The sequence below is a fragment of the Puntigrus tetrazona genome, chromosome 23 (assembly GCF_018831695.1).
Source record: "Puntigrus tetrazona isolate hp1 chromosome 23, ASM1883169v1, whole genome shotgun sequence".
Classification (NCBI taxonomy): domain Eukaryota; kingdom Metazoa; phylum Chordata; class Actinopteri; order Cypriniformes; family Cyprinidae; genus Puntigrus; species Puntigrus tetrazona.
Genome location: NC_056721.1, coordinates 18454469 through 18474542, shown reverse-complemented (window position 1 = coordinate 18474542; position 20074 = coordinate 18454469). Strand labels below are relative to the sequence as shown.

At 39.0% G+C, this 20074-nt stretch overlaps 1 protein-coding gene and 1 long non-coding RNA gene across 4 annotated transcripts in view; both read left to right on the top strand.

The window, feature by feature from the left end:
* The window catches only part of rarga (retinoic acid receptor gamma a), a 50817-nt gene extending 33199 nt beyond the window's left edge, over positions 1 to 17618 (top strand). For all 3 annotated transcript variants that reach the window (XM_043224736.1, XM_043224737.1, XM_043224738.1), the window contains 7 exons: positions 9609 to 9757; positions 10896 to 11037; positions 12684 to 12847; positions 13371 to 13547; positions 13652 to 13856; positions 14028 to 14186; positions 15505 to 17618. In XM_043224736.1, the coding sequence (XP_043080671.1) occupies positions 9609 to 9757; positions 10896 to 11037; positions 12684 to 12847; positions 13371 to 13547; positions 13652 to 13856; positions 14028 to 14186; positions 15505 to 15860 (1352 nt within the window). In that variant the 3' untranslated portion in view covers positions 15861 to 17618. The remainder of the gene's footprint in view (positions 1 to 9608; positions 9758 to 10895; positions 11038 to 12683; positions 12848 to 13370; positions 13548 to 13651; positions 13857 to 14027; positions 14187 to 15504) is intronic.
* Positions 17619 to 18036: 418 nt separating this feature from the next.
* The window catches only part of LOC122328626, a 34648-nt gene continuing 32610 nt past the window's right edge, over positions 18037 to 20074 (top strand). Inside the window, exons 1-2 of the long non-coding RNA XR_006247816.1 lie at positions 18037 to 18223; positions 18493 to 18582. This is a non-coding gene — a long non-coding RNA (uncharacterized LOC122328626). The remainder of the gene's footprint in view (positions 18224 to 18492; positions 18583 to 20074) is intronic.

Genomic DNA, 20074 nt, shown 5'->3' with positions numbered 1-20074 from the left:
GTTCTGTTAGGTTCGGACTGTTAGGGTGAGTTCTTTGCACCTTGTTGTAGATTTCAGAACCGTCCTGACGGGCAAGCCAAAAGACTCATTGGACAGTCCAAATTTGTCCCACATCTATTCAGGAAGCATTGCTAATTAGCTAATCTTTCCACTTCACTTTCATGGGTCTCTGAGAGACACAAACAAGGCCAGGCATCATGGGATTGAAAACCCTGGGTGAGGCTCAATGGCTGTCATAGTTTGGCCATCACCTCCCTTTTGTCCGATGATTTAGTGGATGTTTACTGAGAGCTCCAGTGCCTGGTTGGCAGTTTCTCTCTGGGGGCAAGGCGTTGGCAGGATCTTTGTCAGTCTGAAACCATGTGTGAGCTCAGTGTGAAGGGAGAAGTTCTGTTACCAGTGTGTTGTTGACTGACGGCTTGGCTCTGTCGTTACTAGCGCTCACTGTTATGTGAAAACGCGAGGCGAAATATAGCTCAAACCCCCACTATGTTTGTCTGCAGCTGGGCCGCAGGAACTCCCCGTCAGTCAATCATTGGTTTTATCTAAAATGAGAATCAGGTTGAGGGGTTGCAGCACTGTTGATGAGGCGATGCTTCTTGGAAGACATTGATTCTGGTATTGTGTTGTATTGCTGAGATCTCATGCATGTTTCAATGTTTAATGTTATCTAAATGCTTTTTGATACTTTAGAAATCTACATGTTATTGTTGTGAAGGCTATAACAATACTTTTCAGACTGATTGTATCAGTGGTTTCATGTCACTTATAATCTTGCAGCTCTTGTTATGAAAAACATGCTGTTGTACGATGGGGAGTGATGGTCAGCAAGTCATCCAATTTTAGTGGTATTGATTTAAAGGGGAATTAAGATTTCTCTGAACTTTTCATGTGCTGAGTGTGTGCTGTTTAGCATGCTGAAACTGTATGCAGTAAAACTTCCAGAGAGAAGTTGCACCTTTATATTTATCACCTTTAAAGTCTCTACTGCCACGTGAATTCACTGCCTTTGAACATACATTTAGAAATATATCTATATGACACAAATTGCCCAGTTGTCTATTTTTAAAACAACACATCAATATCTAAGCAGTAGTGCTGTCAAGATATTAATCACGATTAATCGCACGCAAAATAAAAGTTTTTATGTAATATATGTCCAGTAATTTGTACTTTTATTATGTATATATAAATAAAACAGTATATATTTTGAAAACATTTACATGTATATACATTTATATTATTATATTTTAGATTCTATATAAATATGTTTAATACATAAACATAGCATATTTTTCTTAAATATATACATGCATGTTTTTGTATTCATTTATACATAATAAATATACACAGTACATGCATATATTGTGCTAAGAAAAACTTCTTTTGGATGTGATTAATCGCTTGACAGCACTACTAAACAGAAAAAAAGGTGTCTACCTGTCTCATCACACACACACACACATATGTGTGTGTATGTGTGTTTGGATTTAAATAATTTTTTTATAGAAAGAGTAATAGTATAATAATAGTAAAATAATAGTACAAGTATGTAATATGAAAATATTTTACATTGTCTGTACATGCAGATGGAGGTGAGAGGCCATCCTAAATCAGCCATAAAAGATGAATGGATACAAGAGCCCAAGGATGCTTGTTAGGGAAGACCATCTGTACTTTACCCCCACACATTCATCTTTTTAAACGATCATCTGCTGTCTGAAGACTCAGCGCAGTGTTTAGAATGAGCAGGGACGACACCGTCTGTCTGGTGGATGGTGTCTATGGCTCGGCTGGTCTACGCTCCATTTAGAAAATCTGTGTTGGCTCTAAATAAAAAGCGTATTGTGGTTTAGTCAGTGCAGTGGGATTGGATTTGTCTATCAAGGTGGCTTCCTATACGGCTGAGCTCTGTCTGTTGCACTCTGGGTGTTACAAGAGTACATCAAACCGCACACAGTATTGTTTTGAAACTTCGCAATTGCCAGTTTCCACGAAGCGTGCCCATCCACACCCTAACATCTGAAGGCGTGATGCCACACTAAAGTGAAAAATTCCACTCGCGTAAGCACACATCATATTGTAATTTCCCCTATAGTCAAAGCAGAAGTTTCTCACAGACTCGCCCTTGTGCCATTAGAAAGAACAGAACTGTGCCAGGCTGTTGAACTGAACCGAAAAAAATTGTATTTGTACACAAGAGACCCACAGCTCTAATGACAGTTAGATCCAAGCAAGTCAAACAGATCTGCACTTTATTTTGCAGAATTAGGGTGTCAGCCTTCAAAGTTCGGCTGCTTCTACTTTTGCGGGTTTCTATTGTTTGGGGAAGGAAGCAATAAGGTCTCATGTCCCGCCCCAGTCCCGAGCCGAGAGACACTTCAGGCAGTGACTCAAGCTAAGTTGCCCCTCTTAAAGCAGGTGAGTGCAGACAGATGGTGAGAGGAAGTCTGCAAGGACCAGAAGATCAAAGATAATGGGTAGATGAGGCTGTCTCGCTGCCTGTTGGCTTGATCAATGGTTGTGTCCATGGAGGACGCATCCAGCCATTGGAGTGGAGAGGAATTAGAGGAGACACTCTCACTCAGGGGCTGACAGCACAGATGAAGCCTGGTGGGGGAGCTGGAGATTCAGTGGAGTTGCAAATTTGGATGTCTGTACCAGAAATCTGTCTTCTCTGAATCAGGCCTTCATTCCCTGCCTTTGTGCTCTGATTACCCCTCACTGTCTAGTTTGGATAGAGTCCTACTAGAGGACTAGGACACAAGTCCCTTAAACGATTTACTAAATGGGCCTTGTTTAGGACTACACAAAAGCTTTCTGTCAATAAACTCTTGAATTGTTCTTTTGCAGAACCGTTTCTTGCAGAAAAGTGCTAGCAGGTTCTAGTTTCTAGATGAATAGATGGCTTTTTAAAGAAGTAGGGAATTGAAAAGGTCTTTGTGGAGGTTTCCCTATAGCTTTGGGCTATGAAAACCATTTTGTGTTTCTAATTGAAACTTTATTTTTAATTAAATAGTCTTTCAGTGGACGCTTTTATCTAGAGCAGCTTACATATTGCAAATTACATTTATTATAGAGACAACCCCCTGGAGCACCCCAAGGGTAAATGACTTGCTCAAGGGCATCCAATGAAGATCAATGGAGTTAAACCAGCTACCTTCTGGTTGCCAGACCAGAAAAAAGAAGCCTTTGGTAATGGAGAGAGCAATGTAAGCTGTAGTTGAGAGGGTGTCTGATTGCCTGTAATCCAGGAAGGACTCAAGTGTGGGCCATTGATTCTCTCAGTCCATTGATGTGTTAGTGCCACTCGTTCAGGGGTCAGTCAGGCCAAATGCTGGCTCACCTTCATCCAGAGATGCTTCGGGTCTATGAAAGGTTGCGGATTGAGGGTAGTTTAACTTTAAATGGATAGTTGATCCAAAAATCATTTACTGGTGCGACCATATTAGCAGAACTGCAGGATATTTTTACAAGCAAAAAAGGGTCCATTGTCTGCTGTCAATAGCGTAGAGATGTAGGAAGCATTTCCTATGCAGAAGTCACTTTCAAACCAAGCCACTTCCTGTTGGTCAATGCGGGAAAATCACTCGACCAACTTGATAATAAGCAAAACTTGCATTTTGCAACTCCCAGTTGTGCAGATTCTTATTGGAATGACTCGATTTCTCAGAACAACAGTCAATGCGACCTCATTCACCCTCACATTGTTTCAAACCTCTATTATTTTTTTCTTATACATAAAGCATTTCGTAAACTGGAATTTAATGGATTTCAAAGCAACACTGGACCATATTGACTTTCCCTGGACACAAAAAACAGATACAATTTTCCAATGAATCTTTTGTTGTTCCGGTCATGCAGGTTTGGAATGACTTGATGGTGAGTAAATGATGACAGATGCTTAATTTTTGACTGAACTAACCTTTTCAGACAGATCCAGCCATTAAGTCTGCTCATACCTGTTGCCCTTTTGCTCACCTTGTGTGATGGGTCTGACCTACGGAAGACCTATTGCTGGCAGACTCCATGACTCAGAACGATAACTGTATGTGTTCATGTATGTATTCGTGCCTGTGTGCTGGTTGTGACATGAGGGTGTAAATTCCTTCAGGCTTGTCCAGTCTGGGCTGCGTGTAAGTCTTTCTCTCTTTTTCTGTCTTTCGCACTGAGCCATCTCTTGGATGGCAGCCCAGTTTTATCACAGGGCTTCCTTTCAGAAAGGGCCTTACTGCAACAGGAAGGACTCCTCCTTTTTTACAGGCCTGGGATGGAGCGCATGAGAGGGTGGGATATAAAGTAGAAAATGGGAAGAGAGGAGGGGTAGATCAGGTAATGAGCTCCCAGACAGCTGTTGACAGCAACTGCTACTGCTCATCACCTTTAATGAAAGCACACACACCTCTTAGCCACTTTACTAAAAACTCCTTTTGCAATGCATCTGTGGTGCAGAAACATTGCTTTTAAACTGGCCTCCTGAAGTAATTTTGGAAGGTAGGTCAAATTAAGTTTTAAATTAGGGGTGCACATGGCATCAGTTATTGTCTGATATTAGAGATTTTAAATTGATAACTCTGATGAAACTGGATCATCATTTTATTTTATATTTATTTTTATACATTTGATTTAAATTAATTGAATTATTTTATTTCATATATACATAAAATTATCCACTTTGATTTATTTATTCATTTTGTTGATTAGTATGTTAGTGTTTTTTGTTATTTTTGTGTTCAAAAATTTAATTTTTTACCATTAACACATTTAAGTATTTTTTTCAAAACAATTATCAGCTATATCAAATCTTTGTTTGACAAATTTTATTTTTTAAGTTATATTTATGGGCTTTTTTATTCTTTTATTTTGAGATGACAGTGAAAATGACAGAGAAGTATTGGGTAGAGAGAGGGGAGTGGCACTGGCAATTTTATTTTATTTTATTTTTATTTATTTTTATTTATTTTTATTCCATTCTATTCAGTTTGATTAGTTTTTTCAGGAGTTTTGAATTTGCCAAATACTATTTGAAGTTTAGTTTGATTCTTTTACGTTGCAATACGTGAATTTAAAAATGTCGAAAAACAAGTTTCGGTAAGATATAACCTGCAATCAGTGAGAATACATCCAGCGGAAAGAGACAGTGATGCTGTGGAGAGGAAGGAAATGGGGTTGTGTAGTATGAGGTGGTACGATGACAACAGCATGTGAGGAGGATTTGGCTGAAGGCAGGAAGCCGTGGGCAATGAGACGCAGAAACAGAGAAAGAGCCACGGTCGGTTCCTCTCATCAGGAAGTTGGCAGCCAGAGGAGGGCTGTGTGTCCTTGCCCATCAGGCACTGCTTGGAGAGAGAGGGGGGCCCTGCCAGTCAGTCTATCAATCACACCGCTCCAGAAAACCTGGGCAATCTGTGGCCCGTCTGCCACACTGGCTGCATGCACAACAAAGCAGTCTGTCCACTCGCCGGTATGGGGCTGTAATATGAGGAGAAGGTGAAATCATGGAGCTTTCAGTGGAGGGAAGCAAGATTATGTACTGAGAAATGCAAAGCAAGCAACACGCAAATACACGCCCAACACGCTGAAATACTTAAGAGGAATTGAGACGCAGAGAACTATATTTGCAAATCAAATGGGAGTCTTTAGAGACACTCGTTGGACGAGCGCCCATGCAGAACTGAACACACACACGCGCTCACATGCCAAGACTAGATTTGGGAACAGAGCTCCACTGAAGATTCAATCACACCCACAGTCACGTACACAAAATCTGCTCTTCTATTGTGAAAGAATAGTTGTTCCGCAGCCAATGCGTCATATGCTGCTCAGCTAAAAGTAGTGTTGCAACACTTAAAACACATGAAGCTGACACTTGTTATTTTTTGTTCTTTTTAGACTTGTGTACTTGCTAATTTCAATGCTTTCATTCTCAACCAAAATAAAGAAACTCAAGGTCACAGCTCACTTCCTGTTACCCATGTGGCCTGATTTGTTTGCACTGTTTGTTTATTAGGTTACTGAAGTAAATGGATTTGAACTTAGACCGCTTTTTTTTTCAGCAACAATGCCATGTTTATAGTATGCATGCATGTTTATGTGCACCGCATTGTGGTCTTTGACACTCACCCACTAGCTCTCACCTAAATATAGATGCTATTTATAATATTTGGATACTTTTTAACTGTATTCATTTAAGAGTTGAAAGTTTATTCATTAATATAAAATACTTAAATTATTTACTTTAGGTTTTAATGTAGAATTGAAAACTTTTATAATTGTTCAATGTTCAATTGATTATTCATTTTAATGTTTAAATTGTAGCTATTTTATTTTAGTTTTACGATCATATAAACATACATGGTTATTATATACTGTATACTAAACATATTTAGTATTTTTATATTAATTATATTAATATTTTTATTTTGTATTTTTTTATATTTAGTAACAAATAAATGCATATATGCATGTTTATACATTTTAATATTTGTTTATTACAATAGAAATTTAAATTATTTTAATATCTAAAATGTATATTTTCCAAGTAATATTATTTAAATATTTTAAAATGTAAAATATTTAAATAAATTATAAATGTTAATTATTTGAATAAATATATTTTTATTAATAATACTTGTAATTATGTTTTAACACCCCTGTTGTGTGTACGTATACATATTTCCCCAACATTGGATCATTGTGTGTATGTTCGTATTACTTACTTATTTTAATTTTTTGCATTTGGGTATTTATTTTGCCCTACTGTATGTTTCTGCTCGTAGATATGGACATTTTCCTACCACAGGGGCACTTTGTCTGGGTTGACACTGGGATTAGCATAGAACAGTCCACCTGGAATACTTGTGTACAGAGGACACAGAGAGATCGGTTCAGGACAGAAACATAATACCAGACAGGAAATGAACAGCGTCTACTGATAACTGCAGTCGGCTTTTACCTGTCCCTCCATCAGCAGCCATCCGCCCTCTGCCTTTGCATTGTGATGCAAATCAAGTCCCTGACTAGAGAGCTGATAAGGAGGCCTCTCATTTCAGAGCGCTTTGTTTCCCAAACAGAGGAGAGCTTAGCGGAGGGGACACAGAGAGGGCCTCTGGGCTGACATAAGAACCCATCCCATTGTGCACCCCGGGAGAAGTGTTGACTGATATTTGGGAAGAGGTGTTAGAGGGAGGGAAAGCGACCGGGGTTTTTACGGCAGGAACCGTCTCGGGCTGTTGAGAGATCCTGATGGATTTTTGTCCCTCTCCCCCCGTCCCATTCTTTTTACTCTCAGCTACTGAGACGGTGTCAATCAGTAGCCGTTTCTTCACGCCACATGCAGTTTGCGATCCTTTTCAAGCGCTTGTCATTACCAGCATATTGCCAGTATTGCTGCATAAACAAATGAGTTCACGCTTGGTTCGGTAGAGAGCATTGATCCTGCTGTGCAACATTTAGTTCAAAGCGCATACTCGGTATTCAAAACACGAATGTGTTGTGATAGCATACATGTTTGGGGTTTATACAAGAATTATAACTTTAATGTGACTTATGTTTGATAGCCTTTTTGAGTTCTTCAGTTATTTTGATGGTAATTTTCTAGTTAGTGTTCGCAACGCACCAATATATTGGCTAATAATCGGCAACGGCTGAGTAATTATGGACGCCATTAGACATACAAAGCCAGCCGATGATCAGGGCTGATTATCTTGTAATTCAACAGAATTCATTTAATGGGCATTAAGAACATTCAAAAACTCGTAATTTTATATTTTAATATTCGGTATTATTAATTCATGTAATTTTACGCTGAAACATGTTAACATGACGAGAGTGAAGGTTATAAACATCTTTTTCAAAGTTGTGTAATAAATGGTTGTGTAAAAAGGAGAACCATCAAACTATTAAGCTATCAACTAGCAAACTACATTGCTAGTTCAAATGCAATTAGCCTTTTTATACATCATATAATCAGAAAGCTTTTGCACTTCTCACTCTCGCCTAAAGAACAAGCGATTTGTTTGTAACCATGGCCATGAACAGAAGGCCCTACTGTATGTGAGCTTGACCTTAAATAGGCCTATATGCCTCTCCTCGTTCACCCCTCCACCCTTGTCTTTTTCTTTCTGTTTTCTATCAAATTCCTCTTTTTATGCCCTCTTTTCTTCTTTTGAAGTCTCCAAACTCTTGTAAAAGGCCAAGCTGGTGGTTTTTGCTGAACCCTGTGGTGGGACAGCGAGGGAGGGGTTGTAGGTTAAGTTTAGGCTTTCCATTGAAGGTGGTTGAAGAAGGTGGGGCAATAAAAGTTAGAAGTTTAGAGCCTCCCTGTTTTTTTTTTTTTTTATTTTTATGATTGGGCCTTTTTTTTACTAGCTCAGGCTACAGCTGGTGGTGTGAATGGCTGCCCGAGGTGTCTGAGTCTTAATAAAGACCCCGCCAGCCGGGCTGGGGCCTCCAGTCCAGCCATGAGACCACCTTTATAGGCCTAGCTTACGAGCAGGGGCCTCTATTAAAACCTAGCAGGACTGCACTGAGGAATTTAGGGTCTGGAAACAAGAGAAAAATAGGGTTTGTGTGTCAAAGAATGGCAAGGGTGAAGGCTGGGGGTTTGAATTTAGAGCGACCAAGGGTAAAAGTTGACTTTGGCATGTGCACATGTGAAATAAAAGGTTTAATCTAGTGTGATATCTCAAAGTCATGACTAAGGGGTGTAATGATACAGTTTGTTTTCTTCACTTGATAGTCCCTCATGATACAACCCTCCCTCCACCAAAATAGTTTAAATGGTATTTTTTTGTTATTGTTTGTAAGACATATGAGCACAGTTAAAAAGCACTTTAATTTTAATTACTTAATAACACAGAAGCTCAAATATCAAACAACCATATTTGCTGCTAAATTAATTGTGTCTGAACTTTTTTTGTGAGTGGATTATAGATGATACATATTGTCGCAATCACTGATACTGTTACACCTCAAGTCATTACTGTTAGCAAGGCTTGACATCACAATTAGTGAGACATTAGACACTCATCCCGTGTCAGTCGGCTGTCCCGCATGCAAGACGCCAAACGCAGGGTGGAGTTTCCCCCCCAGGCTGTGACATAGATGAGCTACCTGTCTTATCGGCTCCGCTTATCTGTCTGCTAGTGTTAAACTGTTTGTGTTTTCTTTTCTTTCCAGTGTCAATCACTGCAGCCTAATCCCTTAAAATCCTGGACCCCTAAGGACAGGGCGGGCTAAAGGGGGAAGGGGGCGGAGCTATTGGGAGATGAATTCAACAGACATGTTAACTAGATTTGACTTTTACCTAGTTGGCAGATGCTCTGCATAGAATAACAGATTAAAAAAGCAGCGATGGGTAGCGTCTTGTGTGTTTCTGCTCGAGGGCATCGTGAAAAAGGTTTAGCGAGGAATCATGATGGTTTTCAAAGCCCTTGTGGGTCTTTGAAATCAGATACGGTTTAAAAGGTTCACGGGAAGATCTTTTCTTCTCTGCATGTGGCGTTTAATATCTCCCTCTCATTAAATCGTCCTGTGTTGTGTAAATAGTGTGAAGTGATGTGATTAGACCAAGCGCCTGATGTTTCCTTTCTCTCTCTTCTCTTCAGCGGTGGAGACCCAGAGCACCAGTTCGGAGGAGATGGTGCCCAGCTCCCCTTCTCCACCACCTCCGCCCCGTGTTTACAAGCCCTGCTTCGTCTGCCAGGACAAGTCTTCTGGGTACCACTATGGTGTCAGTTCTTGCGAGGGCTGCAAGGTAAACAGCAGAACTCCCATCGTCGGTGGCCTGACGAATCTCATGTTCTTCATGAGCCTGTTACACAATTTGTCATGACGTTTGGCAAAAATGCAAAAAATACAGAGGGAGACATGGAGTTTTAGCTCCCGAATGTTAAAAATACTGGAATACTAAAAAGTATTTTCGCTCCTGTTAGCACCAAGAAACTAAGACTGATTGAGGAACTTGTAGTGCAGGGGGCAAAAATGTTTATGAAAACAATACAAAAGGTCACTTGAAAAGGAGACAGTTGCGCAGTATCAGCTACACGAGACAGAGTAATGTGGGCAGCATGTTGAAGAGATAGTTTACCCAAAAGTGACAATTCTGTTATCATTTGCAAACCTGTTTAGGTTCCTTTCTACTTTTGAATGTTATTTTAAATAATGTCGGTTAACGCTTCATTGGACAGTTAATTTGTGAGCGAGCTGTCCCTTTAAAAAAATGAGAATCAATGGAATACTATGTTTAAGGGGTTAAATGTGTGCCGTATACCTCTATGGTAAAATACAGCTATGGTAAAAACTCAAGTAGCCTATTGCTTTCGAACATAATAAAACGATATAAACAGTGGTATTATGATGATTATAAAGATACCCATATCCAATAAATTAATTGTCCTATATTGTGCGTTTTTGTAATATAAAAAAAAGCAAAAATAATATTATTCCACTAAGTAAGGGGTTAGTTCACAGATAGTATGTTTAAAAATAAATCTCTTGTCTGTTTTTGTTAAACAAATAACTGTTTGACTTGACACAGCATTTAAAAAATGTGAACTTCATGGCACTAAATGCTGAAAAAACCTGTCTAGCACATGTTTACATACAAAAACAATTTAATGGACACAGTAACATGTCCTCTGTGAACTGGTCTAGTTAGTTTCATTAACCCAGTTCTAAGCCGCAATAAAAATGTTATTAATATTTTTATTAATATGGTCACAGCTTTAAGGGCCGTCACCTACCAGATCTTTTTTATATAACAAAACCATAATGGCGCCATTATCAAAAGCAGTTCTGGATCAGAAGCTCTGAACAATATCTGACAGCTTGTGTAAGTGAAAATGATAGTGGTTGACCTACTCTTCAGCTGACCTACTCGCTCTCTGTTGCAGGGTTTCTTCCGTCGCAGTATTCAGAAGAACATGGTGTACACCTGCCACCGTGACAAGAACTGCCAGATCAACAAGGTCACACGCAATCGTTGCCAGTACTGCCGGCTGCAGAAGTGCTTCGAGGTTGGCATGTCCAAGGAAGGTGAGGGTTCAGGCCTCTGCCAGGCACACAGGCTCCTTGGCCTTCAGCCAAGACCCACATACACAAACACAAATATAGAGACTGGACAGGAGACAGACAGGGACACGCTGATATAGGTTCGAAGCTGTGAAACAGACATGTAACCCAGAGACACACAGACAAATTTAGAGCGGTGAGACTTGAGCACAGAGGCATAAACAAACTGTAGACGACTGTAAACCGCCAGTTTGAGACGTCTGAAGACACAAATAACGAATAAAAATTCTAACACAAACCAATAAAGCTGCCTGCTTATCATGGAGGTTAGAGCTCAATATGAATGTTCACTTCACAAATGGGTTTCGTGTCTGAAGTTTCACCCACATCAATCCATCAACGCTAGGTGTGATTTCTTTGGTAGCCCTTCCTCTAGTCACTTTATGACTTGGCACTAACAGATTTGTGCTGTAACAAAGACAATAGCCCGAGGTTGAAAGAGCGAGTCTGGGGCATGCGTTTGTTCATTTGCCAGGGTCACAGTGATGATGTCACGGAGAGAGTGGCACATTGGCCCTCTATGTGTCTGCTGGGACATGTATGTGTGCGTTTATAAGTATGGGATGTGTGTAGGGACCGGGATCACATTGTGCTTTTGCTATTACTGGATATCCTGAGAGGAAGGAAAGAATGGGAGGGGGGCGAGAGAACGAGGGGAGGGGGTTTAGGGTTGGCAGGGCTGCTCTCCCTTGGGTCAGACGCACCGAAACACCCACAGAGTCTGATCTGAGGTCAGTTTCCATGTGTTAGTGATTACCTTTGGAATTGAGCATACAGCGTCTTATCCATGCAATATGCGATAATGCGTGATTAAAGGGTTAATTCTGAGATTTTTGAAATCCCACAAAACCTGTCAAAAACATTTTCTTGGCCATTTTTTTAAATATATATATAATACAATTCGATTATATTTTTTGTAAATATAATAGCATAATTTTATGCCATTTATATAACTATTAAGCATATATTTAGTTTTAAAATAATATTTTTTATGTTATTTAAATGTCATGGTGGTATTTGTTGTAATTTATTATATTTAAAATAGTCATTGTATTAAAAATAAGAATCAGTAATAAAATCATATGAAATAAAAATGTTTTATAGCTATATTTTTAAAGCGTCATATTGCTTTAAAGTGTAATAAAGAAAAATGAAACATTGCATTTTAAAAAAGTCTAATGGCCTCTATGCACACACACACACAACAAAAATGATATACAGTTTGTTGTACTTTATTCAGGATTGAATTACATGATTTAAAATCGTCTTTAAAAATTTGAATCAGTAATGAGAGGCAATATAAGAAAAAATATATTTAATTTAATTTTTGGGGTGAAATGTGACATCGGGACATGTTTTTATGAGATTGTCCCAGCAGGGCATTTTTGGTGGCTTGGTTTTGCTGAGTAGGTTAAATCCTGTTCCTCATAATTGTATAATAAACACATTTTTGCAGTTAGACAATCTGAGGAATTAAGCTCAAGTATTTTCTGGCACATCACTTTGTGGAGTTTCATAAGGTTGCACATCCAAGTACTATAGTTTGACAGTTTGTGAGTGAAGCTAAACCTTTGCCGAATTATTGAGCTGCCTCTTTTTGTGACTCTCAGCTGTGCGCAACGATCGAAATAAGAAAAAGAAGGACGTGAAGGATGAGGTTGTTCCACCAGAGAGCTACGAGCTGAGTGGAGAACTGGAGGAGCTGGTCAACAAAGTGAGCAAAGCACATCAAGAGACCTTCCCGTCACTCTGCCAGCTGGGAAAATACACCACAGTGAGTATTTTCTGAAAATGAGCGGATCTGTCAGCAATGGAATGTGGAATTTATTTATAGCGGTGTAAACCGACCTTGTCAGATGTAGTATGATAAACATGTTCCATTATTGAAAACATAATTTAAAGGAACAGTGCACCCAAAAGATAAATATTGCCATCTATTCAACCTCATGTTGTTCCAAATCTGCACGACTTTTTCTTCTGTTAAATTCTTCCTGAAGAATTTCCTGGATGATCTTTTCAATATAATGAAAGTAAACGAGCACTGGGGCCATCAAGCTTCAAAATGACAAAAACAACCATAAAACTATCATTAAAGTGGTCCGTATAATTCATATTCTGTATTCCAACTCTTCAAAAGATGCAGAGTGTGAAGAAAAGACTGTTTTTTTTTTGCATAATTTCTCCTTGCATTCCATGCAATAAATAACCATATGGTTTTGGAACGACATGTGAATGAATACATGATTCATTTTGCTCACATATTATATTAACCTTTTTTCTCCTTCTCTCTTCATCAGAACTCAAGCTCAGACCACCGGGTTCAGCTGGACCTGGGCCTATGGGACAAATTCAGTGAGCTCTCCACAAAGTGCATCATTAAAATTGTGGAATTTGCCAAACGCCTTCCGGGCTTCACCACCCTCACCATCGCAGATCAGATCACCCTCCTTAAATCAGCCTGCTTGGACATTCTAGTATGTGTGCCTTCCTTGAAGAATCTCACCTTGATGTAGACCGTGCATCTACTTCATTACGTTCACATAATTCTTAGCCTCATAAATGTCTGTTTCTCTTGCAGATGCTGCGAATCTGCACACGATACACACCGGAGCAGGACACAATGACCTTTTCAGATGGACTGACCCTCAACCGGACTCAGATGCATAATGCCGGCTTCGGTCCGCTCACTGACCTGGTGTTTGCCTTTGCTGGTCAGCTTCTGCCCCTTGAGATGGACGATACGGAAACTGGCCTCCTCAGCGCCATCTGCCTCATTTGTGGAGGTATTACATGATGCAATTTTGTTGCAACACTGCTGCCACCTAGATGAAGCCGCAGGCAAAATATACACATTTGATAAAGAATTAGCTAGTATTCAGAATTGGTTTTAACCACCAAACCACTAAAAATGGATGGAGGTACTACTAGACTAATATTAACCTCTTTCTCTGTAGACCGAATGGATCTTGAGGAGCCTGAGCGTGTAGATCGTCTACAGGAGCCCCTTCTGGAAGCTCTGAAGATCTATGCACGACGCCGCCGACCCAACAAACCTCACATGTTCCCTCGCATGTTGATGAAGATCACTGACCTACGTGGCATCAGCACCAAGGGTCAGTTTACGAGCCAAAAAATACATGAAAATCACCTCAGCGTTGCTATTCTGGATGATTTGCAAGATTTAAATCTTGATGAAAAACAAATGCTTTTTTTCTCAAATCCAGTCAGTTTGAGGCCAATTCAAACCAAGAGAAACATTATTGGCAGTGTTTTTGCAAATTGATGGTATTCACACAGAGGGCAACGCAAATTTTTTTTTAGAGTCTCTGAGAAAACTTTGCATACTTGAGCGAAAGCAAGATGCGCTACATCATTCACATGCTTCAATGCAAAATACAAGGCATCTGACAATACAAGATTTGACTCGCTTCAATGCAAAATACAACTCATTTGGCAATAAAGATTACTCGTCTTCTAATGCAAAATATACTGCCAATTGTAACAGATGTGTGTGTGTGTGTGTGTCTGTCTGTGTGTGTGTATGTTTTTGTTTATCTTGAATATTTTGTGTTTTTTGATTATTTTTTTGAAGTATCACAATTACAGTAAATGCATCATAATTAATAGTAAATAGTAATATTTTAAATTTTTTTAGCAGCCATGACTTCAGTATTCAGTGACAAATGCTTCTTAATAATTAAATAAATAAATATAAATAATATTAATAATTCTAATATGCTGATTTGGTGCTTAAGAAATATTTCTTAATATTATCAATGTTGAAATCATTGCCTAATATTTTTGTGGAAACCATAATACTATTTTTATTTGTATTTTTATTTAGTTATTTGCTGAATAGAACATTCAAAAAATAACATTCCAAATAAAATAGAACAAACAAACAAACAAAAACCTACAGGAGTCAACGTTTGAAGTGGATCAAAAAATCGTTCATCACAGTTGTCCTAAGACAAGAACACATTTTGATTTTAGGTTTTAAGACAACTTTGATTAAAGGTTTTGATCCACTACAAATGTTTACTACTGTATATAAATATCCTACAATAAATGCAAACCATGAAAATCTTTTTACATTATTCATTTAACCTATTGTCTGCATAATCATAATCATTGATGCCCAGAATTGGTAAGAAAATCAGTTTAAATTGATTTTTACTCTCTGCTAGGTACTAATTAACTTAATACATATTGGACTGGTTTCATAGACAGGGCTTAGCCTAAACCAGGATTAGGCCATAGTTCAATTAGGACATTTTTATAAACATGCATTACTGGTATAATCTTGTTTTAAGATCAGTCACTGCAAGCTTCTTTCAGTTGATATTTCAGATTTACATTTATTCTAGGACTATGCTTAAGCCTTGTCCGTGAAACACCGTCCTGAAATAATGTCCTGTTTTTGTGCAACAGGAGCAGAAAGGGCCATAACTCTTAAGATGGAGATCCCAGGCCCCATGCCTCCTCTCATCCGAGAGATGCTGGAAAACCCAGAGGCTTTCGAGGATCAGGCCGAGTCCACAGAGAAGAAGCCCGAACCCGAACAGCCCGCTCCTCCACCCGCCCTGCTCACTATGAAGAAAGAGCAGGAGGACGAGGACGACAGCTGGGCCACGGAGAACGGCAGCGAGCCTTCACCGGAGGAGGAGGACGACGACGACGATGACGGAGAGGAGGAGAGGGGTACCGACAGCGACGGAGAGGCCTGGGGCAGCCAGGAACCCAACGTGGACGTGTCCAGAAAGAGCCATGGAGGAAGAGCTCAGTGAGGAAGCGTTCTTCTTCCAGCCTTACCTGTACAGACACTCCTAACTCAGGCCACTCGGTCAACGATGAGAGACATTAGTGAGTCGATTTGAAGAAACTCACGTAAAAAACCTCTTCTCAGGACCTCTCCCGCAGAACGAGAGGGAAGGCGAAAGACAAAACAGCTGGCTTTTCAGACAAAATAACTGCCGGTTTTATAAAACTTGTTTGTATGCTTTGAAAAGGAGAAGCCAAATGGACTTATACCATTAACAGCTGACTCTCAACGGGTTCAAAAGAGTCTTTCAAAAGAAAATACAGGATGAAAACTGAAAATGCTTATCTTTTTCTGTTGTCGTTGACGCTTTTTGAATATCATTTTGACTTTTTCAGCCTTGAGATAGTTTGATCTCTTTACATTTTATGAATAAGCCCATACATATCTATATATACCTTTATATATTTTTTGTCCTGTATCCTATTTTCTTAGTTATATTTTGTTTGGATGGCTTTCCTGGGCAGACTTACAGAAAGATAATCGGATTGCTATAACTGGCAGACCTCTGCTGAGTCTTTATCCAGCTGCTTGGTTGGGTTCTTGGGCACTTTGGCTCAGCGTTAGATGTCATTGATAATCAGTTCAGTGGCTGGGTTATCTCCCGTCGAATGATTTGTGTTTTTAGGGGAATGCCATTACATATCGGCTTAAATTGCGTCACATGATTCGCTGCCAATTGAATGGTGTGTCTGTGCCAAAGTTTGCAGCTTGTAGGGTTCAACTCCTGTCAGGGAGCCCAGCTCCAAACAGAAACACCCACATGTCCATTACCTTGAAGTCTCTGCATCATGCATATGATGTCATACTGGACCGGTTTCATTCAGAGTGCTCAGGCAGAAGTTATGTAGCACTCGGGCAGAATTAACTTTGACCTCATCGGCCTAGTCAACTCTTCAGGAGAACTACACAAATGCATCTGGACGAATTTTCGGAATCTCATGCATCACAGTGAAATAAAGGAACGCGGGCCTGAGCTAACACACAAACACACACACACACACACACATTTATAAAGCATGCTACATGTATTCAGAACTCTTGCTATAAAAAAGAAAAACATGAAATTCAGACTCAGGGCATCCTCTGTAAGGACCAAACGCTTGCTGTCTGGCGGCAGCCTAGAAACGGACAGCATTTATGTGTTACGTTTCAGAAATCTCGCCGCGTCACCATGAACTGAAATAAATCTGCGTATCTTACACGGAACTTCTTTGCGGAACTTTCATCTTCGTCATAGAAATAGGGTTCTTTTTCTAATGTTACCTAATCCATTTTATTGCCAAAAACACACAGTATGCAATTTGGTGGTCGTGTGCCACTGAACATTAAAAGGTATCAGTCTAGCAATACGACTATGACCAGAACTCAGCTGTGTGTGTGGGTGTGCTCGTATGTGTGTGCGTGTGTGTGTGTGTGCGTGTGTTGAACGGGAGGATGGCTGCACTCAATAAGCTGTAGTGTAGTACTTTGTTAAATGAATGTCATCACTGTGGTGCTGTCAGAGAGTGTGTGAGCTGTCATACTGACCTCTTCTCCTTCAGAGTTGCACCACAGCCACACGTATAGCAAGTGGAATGTTGAGATTACTTTAACTCTTCGTCATATTTTTCTTGTTCTCTAAACTTGGCTAATGTATTGTCAGTCCTTTGTTCGTGTTCAACAAATTCTGTTATATAAAAAGCCATATAAACAATAAGAGGCACAATAAACATTTTTTTGAGAATCTCTCTCTGTTATTCGTTAATTAATTTGTGTTCTATTTAGAAGTTGCAATGTGCTCTAGGAATTTTATTTAGGAATCATATTTGTGTGCTGTATATAATGTAAAACAAGTGCTTTTTTTATTACAGTTGGCATAAATTGAAGATATTAAATATAAATTTAGTGTAAATGCCTTACTGTTCAGTCCTGTTCATATGCATCCAATCACTGAATCTCTTTTTACAACGTTTTTAAGCTTGCAATTTGTGTTTAAGCTGTCAAGCATGTGTGCGAATGTAAAGATCCAGCCAGGTAGCAGTTTACAGTGTGACTGGAGCCTTTTAAAATTCTGTCGTTTAACTATTTCATTTTGTAATCCGACCAAAAGATTTGATTAACAGGATGGGGTGATATGAGATGTCTAGTAGTTTGATCGATGTAACAAATATCTCCAGCACCACTTTCATTTTTAACTGCATATATAAAATAACAACGCGATGCAGAAATAGCCTTATGTACGCAAAACGTGTGACATCAAGATAGATTTACTATTATGACGTCAAAGGCACGCGACAAATTTCAGCACAGGAGCTGCGAAATTTTGATTGAATAACTTCTCAAATTTCGGTCTGTATTTCACACAACAGTGCAACATAGCTTTAGAAGGCTCTAAATATAATGCAATAGCCGTATAGGTTATATTTAATACATTTTTACATTGTGTTTTGACGCTTAACATGCCCTGGTCACACTGTTGGTTGTTATTTTTGCTTATAAATATGATCTCAAATTTCGGTGTGTACTTTACACCACGGTGTAACACAGCTTTAGAAGACTCTAAGTGTAATGCAATTGTCTTATAGGCTGTATTTATGATGTTTTTGTCCGCTTAACAGGCCCTGGTCACGATGCTATATTGACGGGAAAACAAAAAGCAGGACTTTCTTCGAAAATCGCATATCGTTCTCGTCTCGAACGACACGAGGGTGAGTAAATGATGTAGCAGACAACATTCACAATGAAACAAAGGTGATTGTGATTGTAAAACATTTAAATCCGCGTGCAGTTCGTCCGGCAGAGGGCGGTCGCGCACCGCAGTTCAGCGCTAATGACCCCGCTGGCCGGAGAAGTGTAATTTATCAAACGTTAACCACACACAAACACTACTGAGACCCAAACTAATGGATCCTGCCAGTGTGCCCTCATTTGTCTGCATGTGTCATACAGTAATTATCTGAGGACAAAGAAACATCCCTGCATTACTCATACCGGCGCGTTAAAGGCTCAGACATGAGACAGGGTGGTTATTATGAAAATGTGGTTTCATTAAAAACAAAGAATTTAATCTTTAGATAATCAAATATATGATAATGAAGCATTTCATATAATATTACACACTTCTGAATTAGTTCAATTAAAGTCAACTTTGATATAGCAGAGTATTTTTTAATTATTAATAGTTATTTTAGTTTTAGTTAATATTAGTTTATTATTAATATTAAATATAACCAGGTTTATTAATAAGAAATAATAATAATTGGTTTGTATTTTAAGTGTATTTCCGAATGACGAAGATGACCACACCCTTTGTTTTCATATTTTCAATACCCATAAAGGACAAGTTAGTATAGATCTATTTAGGTCCTTCTGAATTCACAGACGGACACAGTACTTGATGGATTTAGACTTGGCCACTTTATTTGTAAAGAGCACACAGGGGCTCACAATATACAGTTCTATTTATTCATAGCTCAAGGGTATTGTAGTAAACCGGGTATGGTACTCTTAATTAAAAGATTACTATAATTAAGTTTCATTAAAAAGATCAATAAACCAGAGCTAAGATTAAAAACAAGGCCCATACATTATACACTGGTTTACAAGGACCCCATATATCCAATCCCAATGAGATGTTGCCATAGGAACACAAGGCAGATAGGCCGAGGTGATGGATTTAAAGAGGCAGGACATGTTTTTCTTTCCATGGCAAACACACACCACTTCCTGTGGTGTTCAGAGCATTGTGCTGAGAGTAATGAGAGTTAAATGAAGGAGAAAAGAACAATAATAAAAGGGGAGAGCAACGTCTAGGCTGTGATTGTTCCAATTACAAAAACAACAAAGGAAGCACATGCGGAGAGATTTTCATTCATTGATTCTGATTAAAGTCATTTAAATGGCTATCAATGAAACCTACAAGAAAAAATAAAAAGAGCTGGATTCTTTTGAGTGGAGCGATACATGCCTCGGCAAAATATGATGTCATGGCGTTTTTAAAGATGAATTATGGTCAAATGTGGCCCCCTTTTGTTTCTCCTAAACACTTTTCACCCTAGTGTTAAAAGTTTATTTCTTGGAAAGTGACTTTAAATCCTAACATTTTATGTTTGAAATCAAGGAATTACAACTTTAGCATCTTCATATCTTTGCAAGTACTGTAGTAAATTGTGAAATGTGATGTCCTAATAATGAAAATAT